Below are 12,541 nucleotides of genomic sequence, written 5' to 3'. Positions count from 1 at the left end.
CGTCCCGGCGGTTTCGGCGCCGGTTCGAATCCCGCCTAGGTCATTTCCTTTCTAGAACTCGAATGTGCACCGAACTTGATGGGATGCTCCGTAACCAGGTTCGGTCCCCCCCCAAACCCATTTTAACCGTCTTTTGCTCTAATTTGGTTCAGCCTTGGTTAAGGCTGACCTTTAAAAAGAGCAATTTTTCTCAAGGACAAATACTGGCCATTTTTGCAGCTTGCTTTGAGTTATGCAGTTTATTGTGCCGATGTTACCGATGATAAAGCTTGTTAAACATTATAAATTATCCTTATATTTTCAAATTTCCGGAGTTATTTTGCCGAGAAAATACTCATTAATTAAAGTGTTTAAAAACCGTTTTTTTTTATAATCTTGGAGATTGACGCGCACATTTTGGCGCCCCACAAGGGACACTTTTTTGGTGTTTCCCCAGAATTATTGCTCGTATTCGTATTTTCATACGCTATAAGCCTCGTTGGTAGTGGGGGAGCAAAAGGTTAAACACAAATTAGAACCTTTGAAAATTTGTTAGTGTGTTCGTTGCAATTAGTGTTCGTGAAGACCCGATATCGATCACTACTCAGCAGATATTACCACTGCCGGTTGATATGCGACGGCGTCACCCAGGTTGAATTAAGCCGATACCGATCCCTATTTGGCAGATATACCATTACTTGTTGATTCGCGGTGGTGTCAGTTAACCGAAGTGAAGCAGGTATCACCATTGCCAGTTGATGTGCGACGGTGTAAGTTAACCAAAGCAGTGAAACTATTGACTCCCCAAACAGGCGAACGAGACAGCACTTCAGGTGTTATTGTGAGTTGAAGACTCTGTGGGTGCAGTTGTACAGGTGAACGAGACAGCACTTCAGAGAGCACTTCAGGTGACGTGGATTGAAGACTCTGTGAGTTCACGTGTTCAGACTCTTCAGCACAGTTGGGTCGGATCTGATTGTGAGTGTAGCTGCTAGGCTCGTGAGTGCAGTTGTTCCGACTCGTGAGAGAGAAACTTCTTCCGGTGCCGAAAATCTCCAAAATCGTCAAAAAACTGTAAGACTCATCTATAAACTTTTTTGTGCAATAAAATTACATACGGTGTCTTATTGTGTATCCCAACTCAAAGCAAGCTACAAGTGGTAATTTTCCCGATACCACAAATTTTGGGTAATTGTGAGCGGATTGAAAATCCAAAAAATCGGATCATAGACAAGGGGTACTAGAACAGTTTTTTGGATTGGTTTACGACTCGAACCTGCTGACCAAAGTTTTCCAAAAAATTTTGGGAAAAAAAGTAAAAAATCGCCAAAATATTCGTTAAAACGTCCCCATAATTCTGCGAAACTGTGCTGTAACATGACACCAACCTTATTGTAAGTGGTCTGGTAGCAAAATATCAGGCAAATTAAGTTGAGTTTTTTCATCCTCAGGTTTTTTCCGCGTGTGTTGTTGGAACTTAACCAAATTGCCTGCTCCCCCGCCCACATTGGTGAAACTGTGAGCCAGTTCGCTTCAAGTAAATATAAGCCGTTTCAGCCCGTCCGATTATTGACTTCGTTGCGCGACACTAATGTTAAGTGGTCAGGTACGGTGATATTAAGTGAGTTAAGTTGAATTCTTTCATCCTCAGGTTTACTCCGTGTGCGTTGTTGGAGTTCAACCTACCTACTTAATTTCCCCACCCCATTGGTACTTTAGCGTAACGTAGCCGACGCATAGGTCTCTTGAGTGTATGGTATTCATTCTAGGAGCTAGTTCCTTGGATCACGCGCTCCGTATACTATCCGCACCGTCCCAAAAGCGCGTGAAAGAGACTTGTTTCACAAAGCCCAGTTTAAGCTTTAACTTTAACGCCAGGTAAAAGTTTGTGGATTTACTTGAGTGAAAATACAGTATGTTCTGAGAGTCGTTTATTTCTGAAATTATTAAGCATGGAAGTTAAGTTTCAGAAGAAAATTAAGAAGTTGTTTGAGAAACGTAGCACTCTCGAAAACGAACTTTATAAATGCCACGAGATAATTTTAGAATACATAGAGAGTCAGAGTCGTTGCTCAAAAATTGATATTTATATTGAAAAAGGTATGAACTATATAGAGCAAGCGGTCGAGATAAATCTGAGTTGATTGATATGGCTGCAAAAAGTGCCAATCCCGACGAATTGATACCGGCACAGGATATGTGGCTTCATAAGTTGACTCAAAGCAACGATAAAGTTTTGCAGGAAGCTATCACATATAAAACAAGTTTTGAGGCAGTAACAGATCCGGACAAAATTGATAGCAGCTCAAAAGTTTCTCATCATTCTGAAAAAAGTGAAAAACCCCGGTCGCATAAAACAGGTACCCGCTCTAAGTTGTCGCATCGAAGCAGCCGACATCAGCAATCGGGCTCTCAGAAATCTAGTTATACCGCCGCTCCGTCGAAAACACTTTCTGAGAAAAAGCGCGATTTAATGATTTTAAAGAAACAACAAGAGGAACTTGAGAGGCAGGCAAAGGTATCATTAAGACTGAAAGAACAACAAAGCCGTTTAGAGTTGGAAGAATTGGCTGAAGAACACAGGAAAAAACTGGCAGAAATTGAGTTGAAAGGGCTTGAGTTAGAAGATGAGTTGTCGGAAATCAGTGAGAATGCTGAGGAAAGTGGTTTAACTCGAATCTCTCCACAACTATCAATAGACGAAAAGGATCGTACGCGTCACTGGGTCGAATCTGTCGACCACAATCAGCCTGATGCTGTTGTAGTTCCCAATCAAGAGCAGCACGTTCGTTCAACAGCTCCTGAGGCAACTTATCCTGCATCAACAAATTACTTGGTCTCATCAAGTTTTACAGGCCTAAATAACGGCCACGCAGCTTCTAGTGATCCGGGATTGTATTACAGTAACCACATTCACGGACAACATCATAATTTGTCGAATTTGGTCCGATCGCAGGTTTCCGTTAACCATCCAGTAGGGTTACAGCAGGTCATTCAACCTGTTTCTAATAATTTGCCTCAGCAAACTTTTTTGTCCACTCATCCGGGGTGCTAGGCAATCCAAACACAGGTTCAGTAGTCCCGGTAACTTCTGAAAACTATTTTGCTCCGCCATCATCTGCAGAAGTTCCTTCTGGTGTAACACCGTTTGTTCCTGCATCAACAGCAGTTAATCATGTTTCTTCAAGTCATCACACTGCAGGATCAGTAGTAGCTGGCTACCAAGCACCTGTAGCCCCATCGCAACAACATATGGGTGTTCCCGTTAGTAGTTATAACTTTTCAAGTGACCACTACAATCCTTATAGTAATTTGTGGAGACCAGCTGTTGCTACCCCTTTAATGTCAACTCAACAGCACTACGTTCCTTCGACAACTGTTTTCTCCGCAGTAACTCCGATTGTTCCTACGAATAATTTTGTTCCTTATACAAGTGGAGGGACTGTGTTCTTTGCGCAGCCTGAAAACTTTTCACATGCTAATCAACCGTTCGTTCCTGATTGTCACGGTAACTCTTCGAATTACACAGAGCCAACTCCCGGTAATTTACCTGGTGCAGACGTCGAGCGTCCACTTTCGACACGAGAGTTGGTTAATATACTCATGCACAGCCGAAAAGATCATCTCCCTGAGTGGAAGCTGACCCAGTTCGATGGCAACCCACTTAATTGGCATGAGTGGTTTGGGCAATTCACATCGACGGTCGATTCAGCCATACTCAGTGACGATGAAAAGCTTACCTATCTGAAAACGCTCGTAGTGGGTAAAGCAAAATCCGCAATCGCTGAGTATAGCTATAGCGGAGTACTATATAAAGACGCATTAGCAACTCTTCAAAGAAAATTCGGGCAGCCGCATGCTGTAGTAGGGGCTCACCTAGATAAATTGAGTAATTTTCCGCCGCTGAAAATGCATAACTCGGAAAATGTAATTGGATTTTCCTCTGCAATTTCTGGACTTGTTGCCGTATTCAAGTCTCTGTCTTTTAACGACGACCTGAAAAGTGTTAACTTACTGAATCAGGCTGTGAGTAAGCTTCCCCCGAACCTTAAGGAGGCATGGTCGATGCAAACCGTAAGACGCCAATGGCATAGACCAACTCTGCTAGATTTCAATGAATGGCTCAAAGAAAAAGCGGAGGGTCATGAGAGGCTGAAAACGATCAATTCTAAGGGTAAGTCTGAAGAACCAGTTAAACAAAAAGTAGTTACAAAAGTGCTTGCAGGTAACACTAAGGTAAGTTCTAAGGATGAGAAAATTAGAGAAAAGACAAGGTTTCCTCCATGCTCGCTATGCAAAGGGCAGCATGCACTCTGGAACTGTTCCGTGTTCAAAGAGAAAAACGCAACACAAAGGGCTAAATATGTAGCAGAACAAAAGCTCTGTTTTTCTTGTTTACAAGGCAACCATACCTTCCGAAAGTGCCAAAGGGCAAGAAAATGCCCAAAACAGGACTGTGAGAGCACTCACAATGTGCTTCTTCATGGAGCCGAGAAAGTTTTCCCGCCCAAAGAGGCCGACCGATCACCATCGACTCAAACTAATACAAACACTACTTCTGCAAATAACGCAGCTTGTGTTAAACCTTGTGAGGGAACTGCAAAAGGTATTCTTCCCGTTGCGTTGGTAGATGTGTCCTCTGGTTCGGAAAATTCGAATGCACTAGCACTTTGTGACACCGGTTCCACTCATTCTTGGGTTTCCGCGGCACTCGTTGAACGTCTGAAATTAGTTGGCACGCCCGTAAATGTTACGACCGATGGTTTTAACTCAACCAAGGTATCTAAAACTCAACGAGTTCACTTGAAAGTTTCCGCAAAGCCCAATGAAAGTGAATTTTCGTTTTCGTTTGTCGCTTTCGTTAAGCACAACATGTATATAGGACCCGATGTTATAAACGTTTCCGAATTGCAGGTCAAATATCCGCAACTAGCCCCGTTAAAGACGACTACGTATAATTACAAAGAGATTGAGATAGTTATAGGACAGGACTTCTATCATGCGATAAGACCCCTCGAACATGTCTTCGGAGATGAACTTGACTCACCGTGCGCCGTCCGACTTCCGATAGGTTGGGTCATTAGTGGTCCGTCTCCTGATCGTTCGTCCTTAAATTCTTCTTCCTTTAACTGCGTTACGGACGATACTTCTCTGACCGACCAAATCAAAACTTGGTATGAGTTAGAGTCGTATGGTGCGTTCAAGCAAGTAGATGCCCGTTCCGCCGCAGACAAGCGTGCTTTGTCGATCCTAAAAACTGAAACCGTTCACGATGGTGAGCGTTACACTGTACCGATGCTGTGGAGTGATAATGATGTTAGCTTGCCTAACAATTATTATTCTTCATTAGCCCAATTAAAGTCGTTAGAGAAAAGATTAGATAAAGATCCGTTACTTCGCGAGAAGTATACCGAAACAATCAGAGAAGATATAAGTAAAGGATATGTCATAACCGTCAACCCGCACGATCCCAGCTCACGAGCCGAACGTGAGTGGTATCTTCCACACCATCCGGTTTTGAACCCGAACAAACCCGGGAACGTGCGCCGTGTGCTCAATGGAGCATCCAAATTTCATGGCACTTCCTTAAATAGATCTCTCTTGGTTGGCCCGGATCTCCTTCAAAATCTTATTTTTGTACTGTTGAGGTTCCGTCAACACAAGTACGCCGTCTCAGCGGACATAGAAGGTATGTTCTTACAAGTTGGAGTACTTGCGCGAGATCAACCGTCTCTCCGTTTTTTGTGGCGGGAGGACCCCACTTCAAGTGTGGTGGTTCACCAATACACCCGTCATATTTTTGGCGCTCGTGATTCGCCAACTTGTGCGAATTTCGCGCTACAAAAAACTGCTTCTGATAATCAAGCTGAATACCCCGAAGCCGCTTCAGCCGTTGTCCAGAAGTTTTACATGGACGACTATCTTGACTCGTTCGAAAATACCGCTGACGCTCTTAGCCTAAGTAAAGACTTAGTCGCAATGCTCAAATTAGGTGGGTTTAACCTGACAAAGTTTGTTAGCAATGTACCCGAAGTTACAACCGCTCTTAATCCGGACAACTGTGAGTCCAACCCGTCAGTTAAGGATATTTGTAAGAGTCCAGACCAATCGTCGCATGTTCCTGGTCTCAGGTGGGATCATGTAAAAGATACCCTAGTAGTAAGTAGAGGTGTTGATCGACCACTAGATAAAGCAATTACTCAACGCACCGTGTTGAGTTTTGTTTCCTCAGTTTTTGATCCAATAGGACTGGTAGCTCCATATACTGTGAAAGCGCGCCTTTTACTAAAAGACATATAGAGAATCAGTGGTCAAAAGTGGGATGATGATCTCCCAGAGGAAATTAAACAACAATTTCTAGATTGGCACTCAGGACTTCCACTATTAGGTACTCTGACGATACCTCGTAGCTACTTTACCGAACCGTTCGACCGCTGTGAACTTCACACGTTCGGTGATAGTTCGCAGGACGTTTTTTGCGCCGTATCGTTTCTCCGAGCCCGACTTGCTAAATCGCAAAAGACCGAGTTAGCTTTTGTATTTGGGAAAGCCCGTGTAGCGCATATGAAGATGCTCTCCATTCCCAAGTTAGAGCTTCAGGCTGCTCTGCTTGCGACTCGACTCAAAGAAGAGATTTTGAAAGCGCTTACGTTCAAAGTAAGCAATGTATTCATGTGGACTGATTCTACCACCGTTCTCCAGTGGCTTAACTCGTGCAACAAACTTCCTGTGTTTGTTGGAAACCGCACTGGTGAAATCTTGGAGTCCACCACCATTGATCAATGGAATCATGTACTCAGTGGTGATAACCCAGCCGATACCGGCACACGAGGGATTTCTTCGGAAGCCCTCAAGGATAGCAGCTGGGTTAGAGGCCCTAGTATATTGAGGACATGTGATTGGCCATTCAAGCCGAACACTGATGTCATCAAAAAGATCCAATTAAAAGGCCCACTCTGTGACATTGATACATGCCTTGAGACTGCATCTACGTTTGTTGTTGATGCTTCATCTGAGAAAGCGCCGTCAATCCGTCTGTTTAAAAATTGGGATAAATTCAGCTCAATTGTAAAATACAAACGTGTTTTAGCGTTTATGCTTCGTGTGCTACCATCGCATAAACACTTCCGTACAAAAACGCTTGAAATAACCGACCCGTCCGAGTTAGATATTGCCGAGCAGAAGCTCATTTATCTCGCTCAGTCCGAATCATTTCCTGCCGAAGTGAAAATACTTCAGTCCGATAAACTGATAACAAAGAAAAGTCGGATTGCTAAATATTCTCCGTTCATCGGCCCAGCTGGCATCCTGCGTTCAACTGGACGTATCAGCCGTCTTGTTGATACCGACTTTGATAGCAAACATCCAATAATACTGGATGGTCGACACCGAGTTGCTCATATGTTGATTAGGCATATGCACTTTCAACATGCACATCAGGGGTTGGATTACATGCGTGCTGTAGTTCAGTTGAAATACATTGTTCTGAAGTTGCGCTGGTTACTTGGGAACATCGAAAATACTTGCATAACATGCCGTAAGCGCAAAGCAAAAACAGTTGTGCCCATTATGTCTGACCTACCGATTGGAAGACTGGGTTACAAGCAGCCTCCCTTCTCCAACACAGGTGTTGATTACTTTGGCCCGTTTCAAGTGCCAATACGCCGAAGTACCGAAAAGAGATGGGGTTTCCTATTTACCTGCCTCACGACTCGAGCAGTTCACATCGAGTTGGTTCCATCTCTCGATACTAGTTCCTGCGTCATGGGCGTAGAGCGATTTATTGCAAGGCGAGGTACCCCCAAAACCATTCTTTCTGACAATGGCACGAATTTTGTTGGTGCTCAAAAGGAGCTCCTATCCTGTGTCCAAAATTGGAACAAATTCGCCCCGGCCGTTTTCGTCCACAAAGGCATTAAGTGGAAGTTTAACCCGCCCAGTGCCCCTCATCACGGTGGCGCCTGGGAGCGGCTAGTGAGAAGTGTTAAGCGAGTGTTGTACGACATATTAGGCAACAGGAGATTAACTGAGGAAGTTCTAGGAACAACGCTCTGCCTAGTTGAACAATTACTTAACGCAAGACCGATCACTCCGGTCAGTTCCGATCCGCACGACCTAGAGGCACTCACCCCGAATCACTTCATTCTCGGTCACAGCGCAGCTAGCTTCCCGTCGTTAAGTTTCGAAGATAACTTTGATTATAAAAAGCGTTACGCCAGAGCACAATCGTACGCTAACGCAGTTTGGTCACGCTGGCTGCGTGAATATGTACCATCTCTCAACAAGAGAGCAAAGTGGCATAATGATTCGGATGTCACACTGAAAACCGGCGACTTGGTTTGGGTAGTCGAACCCGACAGCCCACGTGGGCATTACCCACTCGCCCGTATTGCTAAACTACACTACGGCAAAGACGGATGCGCCCGATCCGCCGATATCAAAACTGTTACGAGCGAGCTGATACGACCGACCGTAAAACTCGCACCTGTTCTTCCGTCTTTAGGGGCGGAGGATGTTGCAGCGCAAATGTAAATGTGCGAGAGTATAAATGCATATAGGGACAGTAGCCGAGCGTATACATGGTGCATCCCGGCGGTTTCGGCGCCGGTTCGAATCCCGCCTAGGTCATTTCCTTTCTAGAACTCGAATGTGCACCGAACTTGATGGGATGCTCCGTAACCAGGTTCGGTCCCCCCCAAAACCCATTTTAACCATCTTTTCGCTCTAATTTGGTTCAGCCTTGGTTAAGGCTGACCTTTAAAAAGAGCAATTTGTCTCAAGGACAAATACTGGCCATTTTTGCAGCTTGCTTTGAGTTATGCAGTTTATTGTGGCCGATGTTACCGATGATAAAGCTTGTTAAACATTATAAACTATCCTTATATTTTCAAATTTCCGGAGTTATTTTGCCGAGAAAATACTCATTAATTAAAGTGTTTAAAAACCGTTTTTTTGTAATCTTGGAGATTGACGCGCACAGATGCTGAAAAATTGTTCTTATGTTTGAAGCAAAACCAAGATCAACTTTCAACTTAGATTAAAACTTCTGAACCTTTGGTACGTTATCTCTTCTGTCAAAGTACTCACCCTGATTTTCACTTTCTGACATGATGAAGATGACTTTTTTGAAGTAAAACGAATAATTGTTTTCAAAACAAATGGTATAAAATACTTAAGATTTACCGTTGGCTAATTTACCTTCTTTTTTAAGAAAAAAGTAAAAAAAATACAAAGGATATTTTTAATCACTTTTTTGGGTCTTCTTGAAAGGTAGTGGTGGGTCTAAATGGTGTTTACTACAGCTAAATTAATGGAAAACGGGCGACTGGTGAATGTATCTGAGGTCCGCTAATGGAATTAAAGGCACAGTATAGCTGACGGCAGGAAAAGAAAAAAGTACACGAGAGTGATTAGAAAATCGAATTTGGCTCAAAAAAGGCAACTTTTCACTGAAGTCAGTTTTTATAATGAATATCAATCCATTGCTCGTAAAACTTCACAGGACTTCTGCAGTTTAGTGATGGGAAAAACGAGAAGATTTGAGGGATTAGGGAGGAATATTAGCCACCGAGCTCTAATCGAATAATTGATTATCCCGGTTCAAGTTGCTTATCCTTTTTTATCATCAAAACTGAATCTGTAATGAAAAGGCTACTCTACTTTGATAAGAAACTGTTTTTATTATTAGTACTAAAGTCAATAATCTGATTTTCATAATATTTTGAAGTGCACATTGTCGAATAGGGCTGAAGTACCTACTTTATAATTATCAAGATTGCTCGCATCAGGGCAAAGTCCTGAAATTCCGATAATCTTTTAACGTCTATTGAAAAGTTTTAAATTTGAAATTTCTATTGAAAAAGGGATTTTTTAATTTAAAAATTTCTGTGACGTTTTTTGAAATTCATCCCCCACAGACCTTATAAAGTGCACAGTGTTATAATTATTTCATAGCAACGCAACATTCAAAACAAAAAGTCTGCAGCAACTTAAATTGGAATGATTTCTGAGCCAATTTTTCGCAATTACGCGTTATAGAACATAGTATATCGCGCGTTAAGTATACTAAGTTGGCTTTATTTAAACCCCTCAATTTCACAATTAATGATTAGAGTTAAAATCGTTAAGGTTACTGCATCGATATACGGTTCGTTAAAACGATCAAAGATTGATATTTAAGTGATAATTGTTCCGACTTTCGATACGAAAGTAACGGAATATTTGTGCTCGGGTTGGGTTCTTTTTCTTCAAACAAACTTTGACTTTTCAACTAGCCATTTTCGACGGAATTTTTTAGATATCGTTCGAAAGGTATTGTTGTCTTGAGCTTAAATTCGAAAGGATACTTCACCTGTGATCATTTTTCGTAAAGTTACGGAGGTTCAAAAATTGCCATTTTGGCCAATTTGGGACAATTAACGCGCGAAATATTTTGCGCTATTAACGAGGAAGTGGAGATTTAATCCGTCTTAGAGAACGTTCCAAATGTGTTGAAATAAATTTATTTGCCATAATTGATTGTTACTAGCAGCGAAACTTATTCTTTAGTATTTTATATGGTGTGTGGGGGAATGATTTGCATTAAAAAGTTCAATTTTCAGAAAAAAAAAATTTTTCATTTTGTTTTATTACATTCAATTTTTTTAATGTGATTACTGCTCCATAAAACCTTAAAAGGCAGTCGGAACATTCAGATTTTCGCCCTGATACGAGCAGTATTGTTTCAGTATAGTTCTGACAAACACAGGAAATCATGCGCACAAGTGAGCTCCAACCAAAGAGTAAAGGTCAAGTTTCATCAGCTAATTTTGTTAAAAATGACGGTAAGTGATCTTTCTGTTTGAACAAAATACGAAAGATCATTTCTATTCAGTTAGAAAAAAAACCAATACACCGTCTTTCAATTTAGTAGATTCTTAATGCAATGTCATAGTAAAATGCAGTTTTGCACACTCCCAAGTTTTTTTGTTAAGTATTTGCTGTTGGCAACAACGTTCTTCTTCTTTTATCCAGATAACAGTTGCTCAAACGGTTAGTGGTAATAGATAAGTTTGCTACCTAGTGGCCTGTTTTTTGGGTTTTCTGGTTTTACTGTTATGTAAACGCTAGATGGGGGAGGTTTTGTTTGTTGGGCTCGGTTCAGTTTTGGTTCTCTTGGAGAAAATGGTTAAGATTGAATTGTTGAATTGGGAGCGAAACCTATCACTTTGTACTTTATATGGCGTGTGGGGTGATGATTTTTCTCAAATTTTAAAACATTGTTCTTAAACAATTAATTTTTTTCATGTAATTTGTGCTCCATAGACCTTAAAAGGCAGTCAGAGCAATCAGGGCTTCGCCCTGATACGAGCAGTCTTTTGGTTTTTCAAATTGCATACTTCGCTCGTGGGTATTTTAGTCCAGAGTCAGCGACTTACCATTGACTGAGATAATGATGAGATGATGAGTTTAGGGCTGCAACATAAAATGATTTTTTAATGTTGGCTTCGAGACTTTGAAAGAGAGAGTTTACGGGCTTTATGAAATATTAATGGCATGATAATTATTGAGAAAAAGCTGCAGGTATTTGTCAAAAATCTTGGAATGAATAAAAAGAGTTAAATAATGGAAAACTTGCGGGGCGGATTTCATTTGTGAATCGAGGACGAATGAATTTTGCTTTTAAAGGCGACGAATGTATTAAAAGAAAATTGAGTTACCATTATTTAAAAATCTCAGAGAACGGAAACTATGTATGAACAAGAGAGCAATGCGAAATAATAAAATAGAATAGCGAGTTTAAAACACGCCCGGGAGAAAAATTGAATGCTTTCATTCTTAAAAATAATTAATTCCAATTTTGGAACAGGGCATTTCAAATTCTGTTACTCAAATGGTCTCCATAAAACGAAGAAAGGAGTTCTTTGTGCTAAGCAGCTTAGATTAATTGCTATGCTACCAAATAATTTCATAATTGTAGCTAAAAATAAATTTTGAAAAAAATAGGGCGAATAATAGTCTGCGAGCTGAAAATTAAATTAAAAAAAGGAAATGGAAAATTAAAATTAAAAAAGTACGGTATCATATTCAAACCCTATTAGTCGTGATTCCGATTCAAAAACTTCTAAAAAAAATTCCCTCAACGTCTGGTTGGTTTAACTTCTCGGACTAATTAGACTTTTTACACTTTTTACTTCATTTTAGCACTTAAAAGAAATTTTTTAGCGACGATACTTCCCATTTTTGCCTTTTTCATCTAATTCACTTGCCTTTTATTGAACAAAATACCGGAATTCAAAAAAAAAAGAAAATGGTCGAAAAATTTTTTATGTTCCGACCATTTGAAAATGGGGAAGAACTTTGGATTAGGGTCTGTTTTACTACTTTTTTTCTTTTTGTTTTCCACGCAAAATCAGGTACCGCAAATCATAATCGGACTGGATTGAGTGATTTATCATATTAATGCATTTTCAGTTGTGAGTCTAACCACATTATAAAATTCCCAACGTATTTTTTTTCTAGTATCGAGAAAATCGATTTTGGTTTTTGGTCTTATTTCGGTTGATTAAAGGCGAGTAGGTTT

At 41.0% G+C, this 12,541-nt stretch overlaps 2 protein-coding genes across 6 annotated transcripts in view; one reads left to right on the top strand and one right to left on the bottom strand.

Moving 5' to 3' along the window:
* LOC134848436 (E3 ubiquitin-protein ligase MIB2-like) overlaps nt 1–12,541 on the top strand; it is a 445,218-nt gene that overhangs the window by 344,974 nt on the left and 87,703 nt on the right. The window lies entirely within an intron of this gene.
* The window catches only part of LOC134848369 (ras-like protein family member 10B), a 98,595-nt gene that overhangs the window by 35,382 nt on the left and 50,672 nt on the right, over nt 1–12,541 (bottom strand). The window contains exon 1 of one of the 5 annotated variants that reach the window (XM_063865797.1): nt 11,397–11,478. The exons of 3 other annotated variants lie outside the window; for them this stretch is intronic. In XM_063865797.1, the coding sequence (XP_063721867.1) occupies nt 11,397–11,399 (3 nt within the window). In that variant the 5' untranslated portion in view covers nt 11,400–11,478. Of the gene's footprint in view, nt 1–9,066; nt 9,315–11,396; nt 11,479–12,541 lie in introns of those variants that run through there. One more of the 5 variants, XM_063865814.1, reaches the window with a different exon arrangement.

Source organism: Symsagittifera roscoffensis, chromosome 1 (genome assembly GCF_963678635.1).
Source record: "Symsagittifera roscoffensis chromosome 1, txSymRosc1.1, whole genome shotgun sequence".
In the NCBI taxonomy this organism is placed as follows: Eukaryota; Metazoa; Xenacoelomorpha; order Acoela; family Convolutidae; genus Symsagittifera; species Symsagittifera roscoffensis.
This window is presented reverse-complemented; position numbering and strand designations above follow the sequence as displayed.